Source organism: Dreissena polymorpha, chromosome 6, assembly GCF_020536995.1.
Source record: "Dreissena polymorpha isolate Duluth1 chromosome 6, UMN_Dpol_1.0, whole genome shotgun sequence".
In the NCBI taxonomy this organism is placed as follows: Eukaryota; Metazoa; Mollusca; class Bivalvia; order Myida; family Dreissenidae; genus Dreissena; species Dreissena polymorpha.
The window spans coordinates 82,632,913-82,655,052 of record NC_068360.1 but is presented as its reverse complement, the minus strand read 5'-3'; the positions used below and the strand labels follow the sequence as shown (position 1 = coordinate 82,655,052).

Genomic DNA, 22,140 nt, shown 5'->3' with positions numbered 1-22,140 from the left:
ATTATTTGCTGGCAGCCAAAACTACACAAAGGTGCATGATGAAGTGTAAACTGGGTTACTCAAGACGAATGACACATTACTGTCCTCTTATGGGACCAATTCCCAGGAAGCAAGTCATTCATCTTGCTTAGTTACAGAAGACAGATGTGCAAAGGAGGCTAAAGACACTTATTGATAACAAGTAAGAGCTTTTTTACTTTGGTTTACTTTTTCTTTAGGTTTCTTGAGAATTGAGTTAAAACAAGAATCTGGATGTTGGGTCACAATACACTTATACCATTCCTTATGTAATTTCAAGTAAAACCTTGAACTCCAGAGAAATATAAGTTGACATTTTGCACGTTAAGGACCCCCATAGCTTAACATTTTTGTTTAGAGAGCATTCTTAGATGAATGCATAAACGCAATAAAAAACGGTACGTCTTTATTTAAACTCTACTTTCTACTTAGAACAAGCACTTTTTGCAGCCTGTGCGAAAGACCATGTTAGGTCTTGTAAAATTTATTATTTGATGGACCTAACGTCCTGTACGAAATATTTTGTCTTTGGCAGGGGTTGACTTTGGGGGAGATCGTAAGAATTCTCCCACAAAAGGGATCGAATCTTGACCTCCTGGTTGCTAGGCAGACACCATATCAACTTTGCCACGGCAACAGTTGTAACTATTGTTTCAGTGTTGGTGCAAATTCTACTTTTCTTGTAATAGATGAAAAAAATGGAAGGATTATAAAAGATAAATACGACAAACCCTACATAAAATCCCAAAACTAGTTAAGAAATTATAAATTTATACTGATCATCCTTACAAAAATTCATCATATTTTTGTCTCACTTCAAACCCAGTAACAATTTACCATCTAGTACTAGGCATGTGTGTTTAAATCAATCAACCGCTTAAAATTGCAGAATAATCATTGTTAATATTCTTGAAATACTAATCACTGTTTAGGGAAACATTATTTTGGCTTAATTGGAAAATTGGTGTTCATAATAGAGAAACAAATGTTTTCACCATCATATTTACTTGGTTAACTTAAACTAATAGAGCTTGAAAGGAAAATTTAATACATACATTTTTTATTTAGAAAACTTTAATTGGGAATTTAAGGCAATAATGTGGGATAATAATTTTTAAGATTGGTAATAGGGCCAAATTTCAGGCCCAAATTTCCACCCCTAAAAACACGAGTAAACCAATCAAGACTAGGTATCTACCTGAAGTCCGGAATGTAATCTAGATTGTAGACTGGGTCTCTTCAACTTGACCTCATCATCATCATCGTTATCATCGAGGCTGTCGTCATCTCCTCCCATCGCAAGCTTCTTGCGAATCTCTTCACGATCATTGCGTCTTGCCTGAAAAAATAGTAACATGCATCTAATAAAATTTGAGTAAAAAAAAGGTTCTAGGAACTTCTTGGAAATAGCTAAGACCTTTACAGCCTTAGCAGCAATTAATTAGCTTTCACCAAACAAAGCCGATTTTGTTCATTCACAACTTGAGCAAAAGCTTTCAGCACTATTACCGCAAACCAATGCTATTGTATCATAAATGAAACATGAAATGTTGTGGGCTGTGGATGTCTATAAAATAAGACTTGTTTCAGTTCGATTAGTGTTAAAAGTACAGGCACTCAATTCCTGAATTGGAGGTGGGAGGAAGAATATAGAGAACAGATCCGGAATGAGGGAAGTTCTCTGCAACTTATTTTTAGCAGTAAAATGGGTTTTAGTGGTAAGTAAACAAACAAATTTATAATGTATGTATCTCATTAAATTAACGGTAAAAACTAAATATAAATACACAACACTATGAGAATTAGAATTATTATAATCTTTCTTTAATTGGGTCTAGGTCATGTTGGTTAAATGGGTCTAGGCTATGTCGGTAAAGCAGTTAGGCTCGCTTTATTTTGAAAGGCACAGAGGGCAACAACTGTGTAGGTCCAATTTTTGTGGTCTCCCAGTAATCTTTTTAGGAGGTACAGGAATCATTATTCCAAAAAAGGCAGAAGACTACCATGAAAAATCACTGCTGGCTGCAAAATTCTCAAAATTCCTTTCAAGATAAATCACCTATTGCTTCCAATTCAACGGTTCTTTTTAGATATAATCTTATAGGGAACAACAATTGATGGCAAGACAAGACAAGATGATTGGGGATTGTAAGCTATGAACTCATTTAGCAAACTCATCCTTCAAGCAATCAAGGATTGGAAAATAAGGAAGACAAATTGCAAGATAGTATAATCCTTGAAATCATTCAGCAAACAACAACCTTTCAGTCGAATAGGATCCATGGACAATAAAGCTGGACAAAAAAACTCATCAATTTGAATGCATACAAACTTCTGAGGCCCATGAAACTGAATCTTTAAAGATAATGTGTGTGGTATATTCATAATTGAGCATAGTATCATAATTATAAAAGCTGTAGCATCAACAAGCAAAACACAATGTCGGCCTAAGATTTATTTAAATAAAATTCCAATCAAGAACTGAACTAGAAATGTGTTTCAGACACTGAAGCCCCACAACAGACCTTCTTACCCAGACAAATCAACTAGTGTTAAATTATTACTATTTGTGGGACATAAATTTCATTGATTTAATTGGTTGACAGATCCAGGAATTTGAAACGGAAAAATTGGACAATGACCAACGCAAATAGCTCTTAACTCTGCCAAATCAGAAATCCAAGGAAGTCATTGTATGAAAAAAACAAAAAACAAAATGTTATGCTAACAGAAATAAATGATTTAAAAGTATTCATTCTACAATGGGCAAACAGACAAAGGGTCATTCATTCAGCAAAACTGTTTGCAGTTGAAATTCCTTTAATTCAAACATCTGAACATAAAGGTCAGAAAATTGGAAAAGTTTGAGCAGAAGACTCACCCAGTAATCTAAGATTAGTTGAAAAGGCAAGTAGTTCAGGCAAGTAGTTATGATATTTAAAGCAGGTATATACGATTTTTTATATGTGTTTAATTGTAATATATTGATAAAATATGTTACAATAACATAAAATGGGAAAGAAAAATTATATACATTAAAGCCGAATTTCATAAAATGCAGCAAAGACAAATAAGCGCCCCGAGCCAATTGTGACGTACATATTTTCCTACAATAACCGAAGCATTCGTGTATTAGGATCGCAGTTAGTGTTCGTGTGTCGTATGAATAGATATCGTTGCGGGTATTCAAATAAACCGTTAAACTAAGTTTAGATTCACATCGTACATGTATGGTATACATGCTGGCGAATTCGGCTGTACAGCCGTTTTCAATTTCAGAATTAAATATCTGGCTTAATTCTCATTTTTGGACACATGTTCTTCTTAACTTTTATTTTAATTTATATTGAAATATATATATAATAATTTTTTACACATTTTATATCAATTCATAAATATTTGACAAAATCGTATATACCTGCTTAAGTAATTGCAGGTAATGTATATTTGATATTTATTGCAACAGTTTCTTACCAAAACTTACTTAACCCTTTACCACTTTGATACATATTTTGGCACATTTGTGGTCCCTTCGAAAGTTAAATTTAAGTTTTTTCTTACAAGATTCAAATTTTAAAGGCTTCATTTCCAAACCGTAGATACTGATGAGCAGCAAACAGCATTACACCTGAACAGACTGTGAGTAACTTGCAGGCAGTTCAGGTTTAATGCTGTTTGCACATAGCCATTTTCACTTTGACTCCAAGCGGGAACGGGTAAAAAGGCAAGCTTCAGGCAAGTAGTTATCGTTGGTTTCCACGTATAGCGCGCAGTGTTTTACCTCCAAAATTCAAATTAAAAAGCTGGTGCGCGCTATACATTGATACAATGCTATCCTGGCTTCTAAATTGGTAAAAAATATGCTGCGTAATCGTAAATAATCAAATTGGCCGCCATGTTTTTTTCCAGAAAACTACCACCCTATAATCGTACAGACTGAGGGGCCATTGTCGAAACAACAAGAAGTCGCTACTGGTAGATATGAATGCGGTAGAAGAAGTTTTGGTCAAAAATAAATTTGTTTGAATAAACTTGTGGACATTTCTTTGTTTGTGTTTTTACACTTCTTTATTGATGAATTCCGATGGGGATTGTTGTCGACATTCGACCGGAGAGCAGGCAAGGGTATGTGCGAACGAGGTCTTTTTTGCGGCTAACAGTAGGTGTGAAAGGGGGTCATTTTGCAGCTGTTATTGAGTAATATGTGCCACGACTTGTTAAGACGCAAATTGACATTTGAAACACTAATCAACACTTGAGAACGTAAAGATATGCAATTGAATTTTGTGTGTATAAATATTGAACGTTCAACAGTGGTGTACCTCAACAGCTGTATCTCTGTCTCCCATGCGACATTCAAATTTACCGGTAATGCCCATGCTTTCCCCAAGGAAAAATCACACGATGTACACTTATAATTCTTATTTTCTCACGTTTTTTACGAAATGCACGTGGACTGTTAATCTTTTGCTAGAAAATTACAAAATTGTCAGAAAAGAATAGTGCAATGCAACCCATGCTCCTAATCATAATGACGCTTCCTATTTTGAATGCTTAATTAAGCTTTCCAATGCCCCAGATTATTGGATTGTGCAATAGTAAAATGGCGGCCATTTTCGGTCCGATTTGTTGGTTTTATTGTCTTTAAATATTTGTTTCTCCATTTTTGCATTTAAAAAACAGCCTGCGCGCTATACACGGGATTGCGCTATTCGTGGAAACCTACGGTATAATATTTAAGTAATCACAGGTAATTTATGATGTACATGTCATTGAAATGTAGATTAACTGAACATTACTAAATCATAAGACAGCAACAGTATTTTACCAAAACTTACTATAAAAACAAGAGCGCCGCATGACGGAGCAATATACGCCCGATTCGTGTGCCATTGGAGATGATACACTGATGATTGATGTATTTGTTTTGGAAATAAGCAAAAAAAAATTTCAAAAATCGCGAAAAAAATAAACCCAATGAAAATATCGCAAAATAAAACTGGATAAAAATATTGCATAAAAATATTGCATGTGTTAATCGGTTGCATGTCTCCAATCAGACCTGACTGATATATAATCTATATACTACCTCTGACCAAGTTTGGTGAATTCAACTTGAACTAGAGCTTTGTCACTGAATGTGACTTATACCCCCATACCACTTTGACGCAGGATAAAAAGTTGTTTAAAAGTTTCGGATGAATACAATTTGAATTAGAGTCCGGACAAAGTGGCGCCGTTGAAAATGCACTAATTGACCCTATGACCTAGTTCTTGACCCGACATGACCCATATTCGAACTTGACCTAGATATCAACTAGATGCAACTACTGACCAAGTTTGGTAAAGATCGGATGAATACAATTTGAATAAGAGTCCGGACAAAGTGGCGCTGTTGAAAATGGACTAATTGACCCTATGACCTAGTTTTTTACCTGGCATGACCCATATTCGAACTTGGCCTAGATATCAACTAGATGCAACTACTGACCAAGTTTGGTGAAGATAAGATTTATACAATTTGAATTAGAGTCCGGACAAAGTAAAATGCACTAATTGACCCTTTGACCTAGTTTTTGACCCAGCATGACCCATATTCGGACTTGACCTAGATATCAACTAGATGCAACTACTGACCAAGTTTGGTGAAGATCGGATGAATACAATTTGAATTAGAGTCCGGACAAAGTGGCGCCGTTGAAAATGCACTAATTGACCCTATGACCTAGTTTTTGACCCGGCATGACCCATATTCGAACTTGGCCTATATATCAACTAGATGCAACTGCTGACCAAGTTTGGTGAAGATCGGATGAATACAATTTGAAATAGAGTCCGGACAAAGTGGCCCCTTTGAAAATGCACTTATTGACCCTATGACCTAGTTTTTGACCCGGCATGACCCATATTCGAACTTGGCCTAGATATCAACTAGATGCAACTGCTGACCAAGTTTGGTGAAGATCGGATGAATACAATTTGAATTAGAGTCCGGACAAAGTGATGCCTTCCGCCCGCCGCCCGCCCGCCCGCCCGCCAAGGGGTTTCACATAATACGTCCCGTATTTTATACGGGCGTATAAAAACATTGATTAAAATTGAAACTGAAATTCTTCGGTGTGAGTAAATACAATATTATAGAATAGTGAGACATTTTAAGTTTTTCAGTTGTTTTTTCATTGTAAGGCCTCATCCACGGACATGTAACACTTAGGCATTTTAATCTCTTTCAATGTATCCTACAATTATAGGACGACCCTCATATTTTATAGAAGTGCCATGCATTTGCTTTCAGTTCCAGACGAAAACATCAATTCCGTTTCCAATTTGCAGCAATGAAGAGAACAACATAAAATACAATGATTTCAATTCATCAGGAAACAACGGGCATCAGGTTTTATGGTGCTGAATTATTAGGATCTGATACGCAAGTAGGTTTTTTAATCACTGTTCACTGATTAGAAAATGCAATCACAGCATGCTGATATGAAGAATTTAATGTTTTTCATCAGAATGGACATTACTGGAGATGTTCAATATGATTAACCCTTCACCACTTATATATGTATTTAACCCTTTACCACTTAGATATGTAGATATTTTATTTAAAAAAATAGAGGTCACAGTGACCTTCACCTTTCACCTAGTGACCCAGTGTAGAATTAAGTCATCAAGGTGCATGTACATATTATGAAGTTTCAAAGTTGTAGGTGGAAGCACCATGATGTTAGAGGCAAAGCTAAAGTTTTATATTTGAGGTCACAGTGAATTGACCTTTGACCTAGTGACCCAAAAATGGGTGTGGCGTGTAGAACTTATCAAGGTGCATGTACATATGAAGTTTTAAAGTTGTAGATGGAAGCCCTTTAATTTTAGAGCCAATGTAAAGGTTTTAGCACGACGCCCGGACGGTGGACGACGAGGAGGCTATGACAATACCACGGGTTTTCTCCCAAAACAGCCGAGCTAATAAATTTAATAAAATACTTTTCTTACTAGATTCATGTTTCAAAGGCTTCATTTTCAACCCTTAGATACTGATGAGCAGCAAACAACATAAAACCTTAACAGACTGCGGGTTACTTTCAGGCTGTTCTGGTTTTGTGCTGTTTGCACATAGCCATTTTCACTATGCTTCTGAGAGGGAAAGGGTTAACGAAAATGATGAATACTAATATAACAATTGATTTTGCCTAAAATTGACCAGGCCCTTAGATCTGAGTGACAAAATAAGATTTTCACTGAGAAGGGACTTCCTTAAACAAAAATACCATAAAAGTGGAAAGTGTCGTCCCTTTTATTGCTTTCTCATGATAAATGGTTGTTAAATACATTGCACCATTTATGTTATGTGATAAAAGCCCAGGGACTGTTTTGAAGAATTTAATGAAGATTTTAGATATTTTCCTACAAAAAATATGACTGCATTATTCTTAAATATTACGATGAAAGCATTATTGACAGATGTAAACTTTTTTATTTTACTAATTTAAAATGGTTTACATTATAATTAATTAACTCTTTCCCACTCAGAAGCAAAGGAAAAATTGCTATGTGCAAACAACATAAAACCAGAACAGACTGCTAGTAACTGGCAGTCTGTTCAGGTTTTATGCTGTTTGCTGCTCATCAGTATCTAAGGATTCGGAGATGACACTTGAATCTAGTAGGTCTTAAAATTTAATATAGCTTTCTAAGGGACAACAAATGGTGAAAATACGTATCTACGTGGTAAAGGGTTGATAGAATAATAAATGAATAATTACCAAAAAATTTAGAGAAAAATGTTGTCCACAGGCCTTCAACTTGCACGATTATTAGACAGTTATAAAAAATCATGCAAAACTGTAAAAAAAAAAAATACGCTCCTTAAAATGTTCAAAGTAGCAATTTCAATGCTGCGGCAACTTGATACCATTTTTCAGTGCAAATTATGTGAGCATGAAGTAATGCACAGCAATTATATCAGACTTTAGCTCTTTCATCCACGATTGTTTTCTTGGATACCGAACATGGCACGGTACTTTCAATGCATCTTTTAATTAAGGAATCAAACGGCGTGCATTTTTTGCTTAAAAAAAAGGAAATTAAATATTGATTTCCTGACAATGCAGACATTATGTCTCCAAATTAAACCCTTTGTAGTGCCTAGTTTAGCAAAAAAGTGGCATGCAAATTGCAGCCATTTAAAATTTCATTGGCTTTAAGAAAAAACGCTGACAGCTAGCTGAGCTTGTCTGGCACAAACATTACACCTTGTATCTTGTACTTTTTTTCTCCATTTATTTAAATGTTTTGAGTAACTCGAACTCTAACTCGAGTAACTCAAACTCTAAAAAGGACTAACAAGACAAAGCTTAAACATAGGCAGATATAAAAACCATTCATTCAACTTTATATATATTTGTCTAAAAACAATAATTATATAAAATATGCAAGTGGATTAATAATCAGGGATGTCAAATAGATTATCTTAAATCCTGAAAATAAGATTACCATTTGGGGGGTAAGAGCGGAAAAGGGTAAATTATTTATTCAATTATGTTAACTTTGTAAACTAGAACTTTGTCAAAGACGTGACGTATACCCCCACGTGCCGCATTGACACAGACTATTTTGCATGTTTTCTTCACAAAACAAAGGAATATAATCTATGGCAATTTTTAAGAATTATTATGCCATTATCATTTATAGCCATTTTGACTTTTGAACTCTTAATTCTTCCACATGACACGCCGTGCAATGACTGTGAACAAAACTAATGTAGAGTCATTTTAAAATCTCACAATGAATGCCATTTTTGACCTTTGAACTAAAAGTGTGACCTTGACCTTGGAGATACCGACGTCATTCTTTCGCGCGAAACACCAACCAATAATGGTGAACAAATGTGCCATATGATTTTTAAATCTCACAATAAATGACATAGTTATGGCCCGGACAATATCATTTATGGCCATTTTTTACCTTTGAACTCAAAGTGTGACCTTGACCTTGGAGATATCGACGTAATTCTTTAGCGCAACACAACGTCCAATGATGGTTAACAAATGTGCCAAATGATTTTAAAATCTCAAAATGAACAACATAGTTATGGCCTGGACAAGCTCATTTATGGCCTTTTTTGACCTTTGAACTTAAAGTGTGACCTTGACCTTGCAGATATCGACGTAATTCTTTCCTGCCACACACCGTCCAATGATGGTGAACACATTTGCCAAATGATTTTTAAATCTCACAATGAAAGACATAGTTATGGCCCAGACAAGCTTATTTATGGCCTTTTTTGACCTTTGATTTCAAATTGTGACCTTGACCTTGGAGATATCGACGTTATTCTTTCGCGCGACACACCCTCCAATGATGGTGAACAAATGTGCCAAATGATTTTAAAATCTTACAATGAATGACATAGTTATGGCCCGGACAAGCCAATTTATGATCTTTTAACTCCAATTGTGACCTTGACCTTGGAGATATCGACGTAATTCTTTCGAGCGACACACCATCCAATGATGGTGGACAAATTTTCCAAATGATTTTAAAATCTCACCATAAATGACAAAGTTATGGCCCAGACAAGCATTTGACCTTTAAACTCCAAGTGTGACCTTGACATTGGAGATATCAACATACATTTTCACACAACACACCGTCCCATGATGGTGAACAAATGTACCACGTCATTTAAGAATCTAATGATAAATGACATAGTTATGGTCCGGACAAACTTTCTGTTTAAAACACACTAAGTTACCCTGTGACCTAGTTTTTGACCTGGCATTACCCATATTCAAACTTGACCTAGACATCATCTAGATACAACTTGCGACCAAGTTTGGTGAAGATCAGATGAAATTTTGGGACAGACCGACAAATTGACTCCTATATAGCCCCCATTACTAATAATGGGGGTAAAACAAAATGTCGAAGTTAAATAATTTGTGTTTAAGATGACATTTTGTGACAAGAATGTTAAAATAACCAGAAAACAAGATGCGTTTGTGAAACACAATGTCCCCCTATATGACGTTTGACTTTGAAGGATGACCTTGACCTTGTGAAGGATGACCTTGACCTTGACCTTTCACCACTCAAAATGTGCAGCTCCATGAGATACACATGCATGCCAAATATCAAGTTGCTATATTCAATATTGCAAAAGTATTCATAAAATAAGCGATTTGGGCCAAATATATTTAACCTCTGACCTTGAAGGATGACCTTGACCTTGACCTTTCACCACTCAAAACGTGCAGCTCCATGAGATGCACATGCATGCCAAATATCAAGTTGCTATCTTCAATATTGCAAAAGTATTTATAAAATAAGCGATTTGGGCCACATATTTGACCTCTGACCTTGAAGGACGACCTTGACCTTTCACCACTCAAAATGTGCAGCTCCATGAGATACACATGCATGCCAAATATCAAGTTGCTATCTTCAATATTGCAAAAGTATTCATAAAATGAGCGATTTTGGCCATATATATTTGACCTCTGACCTTGAAGGATGACCTTGACCTTTCACCACTCAAAATGTGCAGCTTCATGATATACACATGCATGCCAAATATGAAGTTGCTATCTTCAATATAGCAAAAGTTATTGCAAAATGTTAAAGTTGGCGCAAACAGACAGACCAACAGACAGACCAAAAGACAGACCAACAGACAGACCAACAGACAGGGCAAAAACAATATGTCCCCCACTACTATAGTGGGGGACATAAAAATCCTCTGATTTATATCAATATGAAAAGTGGGCCTTGAGGGCCTAAATCCTGAATACTCTGACATTTTACACTTGTGAAAATTAATATGAAGCCCTGTCCTTCCTCTTGGGTAAACAGTTATGGCTTCACAAATATCACACTTATCAATTATACATGTTAGATATCACATGCAAAGCCAAGGGCATGGATACAGAGGTATGCAGCACTCGTTAAATATTAATTAAATTAAATCAATAATCTCCCAATTCCTAGAAAATCCCTTCTATATGAAACTGCTTATGGTCTTCTGTATAAGAGCCTATATATATAATGGAACAGTGCACTTTCAGTAAGGAACAATGAAACAATGTATGTGGTGTTTTTTTGTTCAAAATCTGGGCCCATTTGCAAAAAAGTTTATATTTTTCCCAAATGGGACCCAAAAAATCCCAATTAAAGGTTTCCAATATTTTCTTTTTAGATCTCAACATTTAGTTCACATCTCACATCCACCTTTATAAGTTGAAACTTAGTAAAGATAACATATAAAACATTTTTATTTTAAATTTTGAATCATTTGTAAGCAAACCGACAACAGCAATAATGTCCCAATTTTAGTAAAAACGCCTTGATTTTTCCCAAATGGTGAAAACACACACAAACTGATGTATGGTAACTACCATGTTTGATAATTGCAGAATAATGTTTCATTAGCATTTTATTGTCAACAAGATGCATATGGGTATGTTATTGTTAGGTTAATAATCAACATTTTCAACAACCATGGGAGTGTTTTCCAATATATTTAACCCCCTCTAAATCTGCCTTGTAACACACTAACAGGTCCCAGCAATTCAAGTATACATTTGTGTGCACAGTGAAAGCTTTATCATAACAAATGTAGCCTTCAGGGTACCAATAGGCAAACATAGAATACACAAATAAAATAAAATATTTATGTGAGCGAATGTATAATACCCAAATAAGGAAAATAAGAGTCATCATTAGGAAAATAATATAACAAATGGAGAAAATATTTTATGATGCTGATTGTAATAATTGATTATATGGTGATGCATAAGTCTAATTGTTATATTTTTTCTGCTGCACGTATATAAACGTTGGCATTAGAATAACATTTTTAAATAATATTATTACCTCAGCAAATTTTTTGTTGACATTTCAGTTTCAGTTTATAGTGTAATGATGCTTTTTATTTTATGCTTTCCGGCGGTTTATAGAGAAATATAAGTTAATTACGGTGGTTTATAGAGAAATATAAGTAAATTAAAACTGATAATTCACTGTTTCAAACAGTTTAAATTATAGATCATTTATAGACTTTATTACATCATTATTTGAGCAAAAAATACAAAAAATAATCATGACATTTGTAAGCATAAAATAAAAAGAAAATTTGTTTGATTAGTTGGAATATCATTTTTAAATTACCAGTGATCACTGGCTGGGCCACTCATGAAAATACTATTTTCTATGGTCACTAGTGAAACAAGACTATTGCCAAGCAATATATGTCCCCTACTGGCTCCACCATTGTCAGTTTATTTTTTAAAATATTTGTTGCCATAGCAACCAGAATTTTTGACGTAGGAACAAAATGAAATGACGTGCATAATGTCCACATTGCCATCTATCCATGTTTTAAGTTTCATGAAAAAATATTAAGAACTTTTAAAGTTATCGCAGGATCCAGAAAAGTGTGACTGACAGAAAGAGCGCAAACCATAAGTCCCCTCCGATGAACTGGTAGGGGACAAAAATATCCTCTATTTAATATATATATAAATGAAATGACAACTATTTTTCTTACCAGATACACTGCCCAGATAGGGAATGCATAGTTACGCCGGCATTGATATACGTTTGTGTCAAAGTCACGCATTATGGAATAATCAGTATCCCACACAACTGTGCAAGATTCAGCACTTTTAGTATATTCTTCCTGACTTCAATCTTTTGTCCATCAATGTATTTTTTCCCACAACATTTGACACTTAAAAAAATATCATTTCAAAGTGAGTTTGCCCTTTGTATTACCCATTAATAACCAAAGTTCAAACAACTTTCTTCAATAATTTAACACAACTAATCAGAGCATATTAATTGCATCGCTTCACTTCAGTCCTAATTGTTTACTCCTCAGTTTCACAACCTTCAGTGACTTTTACCCAAACAAACCAGCAAAACAATTTTCCCTTATCACACCCTGAACATGTTCACAAAAGAGACACTCCAAGACCAAACTAAGAAATCACTGTCATCAAAACCACTAACGATAAAACTTGTTCCTGAGCAGAATAACTGTTACTCCTAGTATGGTGATTCATGAAATTAAACCACTGGCTCCAATATACATTTCGCTGCGGTACAGTCATGGAATTCGGATTGGGTATCGGAAAGACAGCATGTCTTAGACAAGCCAGTCCCTAGTGTAGCGATCACGCCTGAACACTCTAGGCATGCAATTATTGGTCCATTTACCAACTGTGGTCTGTTTGTTACAGATATGGGAAAACAAGGCTTTGATGCATCTCTGAACATAATATTATAAGGTGCTTTCTGGGAAAACGGGCTGAAATCATGGGCGTAAAATGTTGTCCAGAATTAGCCAGTCCGCACAGGCTTATGAGGGACGGCACTTTCCGCTAGTGGCTGTTTGTGACTGGAAAGGAACAGGGGAAATAACAGGTCCATTCTAGTAACATTGCACATGATATTCTGCTTTTATGCTGGGAATTTCTTAGTCTAAAAATGTTTACACTTTTTAAGCATAATCTATTCTTTTGTCAGTGAATATTTAAAAGAACAAATCAAATGATTTTCAAAATTATAGCATTTCTTGTATTATTGACAAGCCCAGGGGGTGGGGTGGGGGGCAGTTTAGGATTCAGCACCATCCAATTTAGTTCTCTACACCCTGGTTTAAACTAGGATTTTCCGTTATTTCTTCGAATCCTCTTTATTTAGCATTCTTGTTAAACGCCACTGTAATGGCATTGGTTACAGTATCACCATACAATGTCTATGAATCACCGAATCAGAAAATCAATGAACGAGCAGCAAATCAAGTTAGTGCTGCACTAACAAGCATTATTATTATGGCTGAGAGAATCCCCCAGGCAGTGGTCTTATTTGTATATTGGAGGAAGCTTTATGGTGGGCGTATATAGATTTTGGCAGAATTTTTGCATTTGGACATTAAGCATTTTCATTCTTTGGGCAGCAGACGGGACGGGACTGTATAAATAATACATAAGTTACATTTCTGAAGTGACATGACAATACTTGATGCAATATATATTGGAAATCTTTTGAACAAATATGCAAAAGAAATGACATATCATGTCAGCTATTCTCCCATAAATTCAGCAAACAAAAACCATACATTTTTTCCAACATAATGCCCATATATATATACATGATTTCTACAAAGTACCCTTTCCATTAAAAAAAAAAAAATAATTGCTTCACATATTACTATTTAATGTTGCATTTGGTATTATGGTATTTTGCATTGTTCTGAACACTTTACCACTTACCCCCCCCCCTTCACACATAGACACGGCTTCTACTACGATCAAAACATGGCCAAAAACGTGGCAGATCGAGACGAATCGCAGGAGAAACGTAGTGGAGTCTTCATAAGCGTAGTACGATCGCAGTAGAGTCTTCATGATCGGAGAGCTCTACGCTCTCGCCACACTTATTTTGAACATGCTCAAAACAAGCGTAGCAGGATCGTGGCCAACAAGAATCAGTGTAAAGTCATAAAAAGAGCGTAGTAGCAGCGCGGTAATCGTACAGGCAGCGCGGAAGCATCGTGGAGAGATCTTCATGATCGTAGTAAAAGCGCACTAAAAGCTCTGCGTAGCGTGGTAGTATGATCTTCAATGTTGCGGCAGTAAAGGCAGTAAGCTTTTGACGTAGGGGCATCATAGAACGGCCGAAATGAAGACCATAATTTACCAAATTGCTCAATTTAGACTCCGATCGGCCTCTATCCTTTTTTTTTTAGATCGTGGCTTGATCAGGATGATAGTCGTAAAGTCGCAGCTATGTGAGAACGGTTAGATACGTATTTTGACGCATTTGTAGTCCCTAAGAAAGTTACATTTAATTGAAGACCTTTTTTACTAGATTCAAGTTTTAAAGGTTTCATTTTTAACCCTTAGATACTGATGAGCAGCAAACAGCATAAAACCTGAAAAGACTGCCAGTTTCTTGCAGGCTGTTCTGGTTTTATGCCATTTGCACATAGCCATTTTCACTGTGATTCTGAGAGGGAAAATGTTAATTATGACCTATTTACATCCCTTTAGCAAATATCCCAAACCCTTTACTTATTTTATGGCATAAAAATCCCTATCTTTCAAAACAAGTAACAACAAAAACAGGCATTATGATTAATATTTCATACCCAAGTCTATTTAAAAACTCTGCTTCACTTCACCTAAATATTTTAATAGGCAAAAGACCAATCCCTTGCTATAAAATTTATCATAAAAATAAGTACATTCTATCCAAGTAACATGCAGCAAGTTTAACAAATTCCGATTCTCTTCTGATTTTGCTAATATTGTTTCCAGTTTTTACAATGTCACTCAGAAAGATGGGACCTACTTTCATGACAATCCAATACAGTAGACTATGCCAATACCGGACTCTCCGAGTATCAGAAATCTCCCGATTCTGAACGGTCGGGCCAGTCCCATATTTTCCCCTTCTATTTCTTTGTAAACAAGATGTGTTTGTGAAACACAATGTCCCCCTATATGATGTTTGACCTTGTAGGATGACCTTGACATTGTGAAGGATGACCTTGACCTTGACCTTTCACCACTCAAAATGTGCAGCTCCATGAGATACACATGCATGCCAAATATCAAGTTGCTATCTTCAATATTGCAAAAGTATTCATAAAATAAGCGATTTGGGCCACATATATTTGATCTCTGACCTTGAAGGATGACCTTGACCTTGACCTTTCACTACTCAAAATGTGCAGCTCCATGAGATGCACATGCATGCCAAATATCAAGTTGCTATCTTCAATATTGCAAAAGTATTTATAAAATAAGCGATTAGGGCCACATTTATTTGACCTCTGACCTTGAAGGATGACCTTGACCTTTACCTTTCACCACTCAAAATGTGCAGCTCCATGAGATACACATGCATGCCAAATATCAAGTTGCTATCATCAATATTGCAAAAGTATTCATAAAATGAGCGATTTTGGCCACATATATTTGACCTCTGACCTTGAAGGATGACCTTGACCTTTCACCACTCAAAATGTGCAGCTTCATGAGATACACATGCATACAAAATATGAAGTTGCTATCTTCAATATAGCAAAAGTTATTGCAAAATGTTAAAGTTGGCGCAAACAGACAGACCAACAGACCAACAGACAGACCAACAGACAGGGCAAAAACAATATGTCCCCCACTACTATAGTGGGGGACATAAAAATGTTGAATAAACCGAACTTTCTCAAAACCGGAAACCGAAGGGATATCTCCTTGAAATTCGTCATTTTCAACGTAAAATACATTGAGTACACCGGACGGTCCAAAGTCTCAAGATGCCTGAAGCGTGTAAATTACAATACCTAGTCAGCACGGCTTGTGCGGTGTCACACATTCCGCTCGGGCAATTATCGATAATCGGATTAAACATACCATAAAGGAATCAAGTCCTTACCGCGCTATTGAAGTCCGATTAAATCATGTAAAACAAACTGTGAATGTCTATTATAGACGTGTGGTAACACCAAAAAGTGATTGACTCCATCGTTTTATTAAGCTGATGATAAACAATTTAATTATAAAATTAATTAATGCCGTTGAAATAATCACTTTCTTGTGATATTCGTGGGTAGTTTAAAGATCTTATAGCCATGTTTTTAACGCTTAAAAGGTTGTTTGTTTGTCAGCGCTTCCTATTTGTAACAAATAAAACTTAATTAATTTAGAGCTTTTTATTGCGAACTCGAACACGACTCATTCGCCTATATGACAAATGTCACATAAGCATGAACATGTACATACATGCATAAAGCACCACGCACACTTTGGGATTAATCAAAACAAGTCGGTATGGAATTGTTTCTTTTGCGTTTGAGTTTTGAGTTTCTCGCAGGCTGTTCTGGTTTTATGCTATTTGCCCATAGCCATTTTCACTTTGCTTCTACGTGGGAAAGGGTTAATACATGTAGCAAAAACTAAAGTAAAATTGTTTTTCTGTTATTGTTAAATTCTTTTACTGTCATTTGGTAACTTGACGGTATAAAAGTGCCCTAAAATCTGGTTTTGTACTTTCAGTGTTTTTCTTGCTAAAGAACTATGTAACTTGGATTAACTAATCTTCTGCTTGCTCATCTATAGAAGAATTTAAAATTCGATTCCAGTAATGGTTACTGCATTAACTTTTTCAGTGCTGGAACCGAATTTTGAAGGCCTTTGCAAAAAGTTTGGATCCAAATGAGACACCACAGAACGTGGTGCCTCATCAGGATCCAAACTGTCTGCTATTCTGATAGTATTCCTTGAAAAAAAATCGAAGAAAATGCTAATTTTAGAAATTCAGCAGACAACAAATTTCCCAGCATGCAAAGGGTTAACTTGCCCACTGAGTTTTATGTCTAGAAAAGTAGCCTTATTACCCAAGAGCCTCCTTTATTAGCTTTCTACTGTAACAGTGTTTTTCTTCTGTTCAAACCGCATGGTGCGTGCGGATGAAAAATATCCTTGCTCTGGCATTGCCACGCGGGACAGAAATCTTATTCTGGCATTATCCAGAATATTCAAATATCAGTAAATGAGGGATCATGAATGGGAATACAAATGACAACAAATATCTCATATCAGACAAGCAGTCATATTAGGTCTGCAAGAAGGCACCACGTCCCGCCAGTCATAACTACAGAAAAACGGGCAAGTTTTGGATATCCTTCTTCTGCCAGACAGACATTAATTTGTATATCGGTGATTGGTATATGTATTTTCTCCTCACATTACTGCTGTCTTCCATTTTTAGGAAATACCACAGACTCGAGAACTTGCGGTGTTTTTACTTTATTATTAAAAGCCCAAACCATTCTTTATTGTACCACTAGCAGGTTTTTTTTTCCACTTTTTGGGAAGATAGCCCATGGCTTTGGAATTGGGAATTTTATCGGCATTTTCATGAAATTGGGAAAATAAATTCATTAGCCTTTTTTTCCACATGAAAAGTCCACTGATTAGGGAAATACTAAATTTGATATAACTCTTTATAATCATTCAAATTAAAAGAACAAAATCATATAATACTTTGTTAGATGTAATTGAATTGAAATTGAGATAAAAAAACGCATAAGACTTCTTTCTAAAAAAAAAAAAAAATTAAAAAAAAAAATAAAAAATAAAAAAATAATTTTTTTTTTGAAATTGGGAATTTTTTGCCAGATTTTGGGAAAAAAGTATACTTTTGGGGATTGGGAACATAGCCGAATTTCAGCTATAAAATTGGGCCAAAAAAAACCCTGACTAGATTTTTTTCATTCCATCATCATACCTGCATTGACAAGAAAACACCACATGTGATGAATTGGACATGCACTCCAGTAAGAGACTCCAGTAATGTTTCAGGAAACATAGTGGCATTGTTTTTCTATATTTTCAGGACGTCATTTGAAGTTTAAGTGTTGCTTAGTTACAGCCATTTCCTTTTCATTTATGTTCGACATAAAAACAGAAATAATGCGAAAATGATGAGATTATTAAAACACAGACATGGCTTAAAAACCTGAACTTGCCAATGCTTTAGATTTAGTTTTACTAAACCTTGATAACAAAATGAATCTGTATTCAACATTATCCTAGTGTTCCCTCCATATTTACGAGGTCTTATTGATTAATAATCATCCATAATTAACTACTTGATGGATCTGTCTTGTAAAAAAATGTTAAATGTTGAACTGATGAAGGTTCTGCACATTTCATCATCAGATTCACAGTAGCTTACAATTGTACTCTTAATTTATAGGCTAGAATTGATGTAATTTTACCAAGAAGTCATCGTTGTAAATTCTCTAGAATATTATACTTATACCCACTGCTGCAGTTTGTTTGTATTATGCCTTATGTCCACATCTTACTCTAAGCACTCAATTTCATTGTATAGAAACTCTTGTAAAATATCTATTACTATTAATAAATAATTGACGGTTACTGTGGAACATGTAACAACCTTAACTTTAGATTTACATTTAAGTTTATCAAACACCATTAAGCGTTTTATTAAGACATGTCTGTCAAACTTTTAAGTCCAAGCTTTTTGAATGGTGAAACATACTGATTATCATGTGGTGTTGTAGTGTAAATAACAATGTAGTGTAAATAACAATGAAGTGTAAATAACAATGTAGTGTAAATAGCAAAGTAGTGTAAATAACAATGTAGTGTAAATAACAATGTTCATAGCACTGCCATGAAGAAAATGTTGCTGTTAATTGGTTTCCAATGTCTTAAAAAATCAAATTTATTTTACGGATCTGATCATATGTTAAAGGCTTTGGTTCAACTTATTTATACTTGAATAACAAGACTATTGCCAAGCAATATATGTCCCCTACCGGCTCCACCATTGTCCGATTTTTTTTTAATTTGTTGCCATAGCAACCAGAATTTTTGACGTAGGAACAAAATGAAATATCATGTATAATGTCCATATTGCCATCTATCCATGTTTCAAGTTTCATAAAAAAATATGAAGAACTTTTAAAGTTATCGCAGGATCCAGAAAAACACACCATTTTCAGCAGTATTTCTAGTCTATTTGTTGCCATATCAACCAGAATTCTTGATGTTGGAACAAAATGAAATGACATGCATAATGTCCATATTGCCATCAGTATCCATTTTCCAAGTTTCATGAAAAAATGTTAAGAACTTTTAAAGTTATTGCAGGATCCAGAAAAGTGTGCCAGACACACAGAGCGAAAACCATAAGTCCCCTGCGTAATAAACTGAATTAACAGAGGTATTTTCAAACAAACTAGAGCTTTGTCACAAACTTGACGAATACCCCCACATGCCGCATTGACACAGAATATTTTGCATGTTGTCTTCGCAAAAAACAGCGAATACCATGCTCAATGTTTAAAATGCACTAAGTGACCCTGTGACCTAGTTTTTGACCCGGCATAGCCAATGTTTGAACATGACCTACACATCATCTAGATACAACTTCTGACCCAGTGTGGTGAAGATCAGATGAAAACTACTTGAATTAGAGAGCGGACACCATGCTCAATGTTTAAAACGCACTAAGTGACCCCGTTACCAATTTTTTGACCCAGCACAAACCATATTCGAACTTGACCTACACATCATCTAGATACAACATCTGACCAAGTTTGGTGAAGATCCGATGAAAACAACTTGAATTAGAGAGCGGACACTTAATACGGACCGACCCACAGACAGACAGACAAGCTCACTCCTATATACCCCCCTTAACTTCGTTTGTGGCGGTATAACAAATGTGTGTTTTTAATTATCTAATGCTCTTAAAGAAGCAAATCTATATATCTTAACATTTGTATCTGAAATTATTTATGCATACAAGCTAACACAATAAATATATTATAACAGTTTTAGTTACACATGTTCGTATGTATAAAGTTATGTATTTGTTTCAACTAAAGTTGTTTGCCGTTGAGAAGAGTTTGTGACAGGGCAAAGGTTACTCAAGTATAGCAGCAAATTTCAGAATTTAAAAATCATTTAATAAAATTTAATTTGTTTTCACAATCAATGTTTGTAGGTTACATTTAACCCTTTCAGCGCTGGAACCGAATTTTAAAGGCCTTTTCAAACAGTTTGGATCCAGATGAGACGCCACAGAACGTGGCGTCTCATCAGGATCCAAACTGTTTGCCATTCTGATAGTGTTCTTTGAAAAAAAATCGAAGAAAATGCTAATTTTAGAAATTCAGCAGACAACATTTTAGCAGACGACAAATTTCCCAGCATGCAAATTAATTCAACAGGATACTTACTGAACACATTTTTTTATGAATATGTCCATCAAAACCATTTATCATGTCCTAATTGAGCCTCTCAATTCCTTGATAATTGGCTCAACCAAGGGACATAACTGTAATGTGACAGTAAATTGAGCTAAGTGGCAGCTAGCTAACCGATGTTCACTGACGGCCACTGACCTTAGCGAAGAAAAACCAACAAATCCATCTGATAATTGACTTGAGAAATCATTTCAAGTGACAGTAATAAATTTAAAGAACAATGTATGGATTATGATTGGGTTGATAATGAATGGCAATTGAACCAATTGTCTGGATAACTATGGCCTTTGTTGCACACAGTATGTAATTGTATGGACACATGAAATATTGATGGAGTTTATCTAAAAGCGACTTTAAAGACAAGTGGCAAACAGAATAAAGCTTTTCAAAAATGAACTGAAGATAATGATTAAATTAATTACTTATACAAATATAGAAACTGGTAAAACAACAAAATAAAATCTGAGAAAATTAAAAGTCAAGATTTTTTTAATACAATTATGAAAATATTTTAAAAAATGTTTAAGACAATTTATTAACCCTTCCTGTGCTGCATTGTTTGATGAGGTTATATATCCCATTGCTGACTTGTTTAGGCCTGATTATGCTAAATGTACCTACTTCACTTGCATTACATGTTACATTGGTTTTAACTGTCCAATTAATACACAATTTGCCATGTGAACTGGTCACACATTTTTTTTTAACGATAATCATACCTTTTACACATTTGATTGATTGGTTGCCATGGTTACCATAGAAACGACAAAAACCAGGATTTTTGTGTTTAAATCATCTTTATAACACTTTACATTGTCAGTTTCAATCTTATTTCTAACAGGACATATAATATATATACATTCACATATCATTTTGTACTTTTGTTAGCCCATCCCTTTAAAGAAATCGAAGCAAAAACTTCCTAGATGCATAAAAAGCAATTGTAACACATGTGTGCCTGAAATTTGGGACTAGAAAACCTGACCCATCCCACACAAGATATTTGCATTTGGTTTGTCCATATGCAAATATAATCTGCAAACAATCTTGCCTAATATATCCTCAGCTACTGTTTTACATTTTCAAATGTCCCAGAGTCATGTTAATATGGAATCATGCAAGAAAAGGAGGGTAATGTGACATCAATGGCTACCATTTATGCCACAAAAACTGTGAAAGTAAATTTCCCTGAAAAAGTCCATTATTATCTTAAAGGTTAAGACACACCACATTACATTAAACTTATAGCCTATGGAATTTTAAATTAAATTTTTTCAATTGATAAATGAATGAACAGATTGTTTTCTTAT

At 35.1% G+C, this 22,140-nt stretch overlaps 1 protein-coding gene across 1 annotated transcript in view; it reads right to left on the bottom strand.

The window, feature by feature from the left end:
- Nucleotides 1–22,140, bottom strand: part of LOC127833690 (uncharacterized) — a 155,205-nt gene that overhangs the window by 27,973 nt on the left and 105,092 nt on the right. Inside the window, exon 7 of the mRNA XM_052359102.1 lies at nt 1,217–1,357. Within this exon, the coding sequence (XP_052215062.1) occupies nt 1,217–1,357 (141 nt within the window). The remainder of the gene's footprint in view (nt 1–1,216; nt 1,358–22,140) is intronic.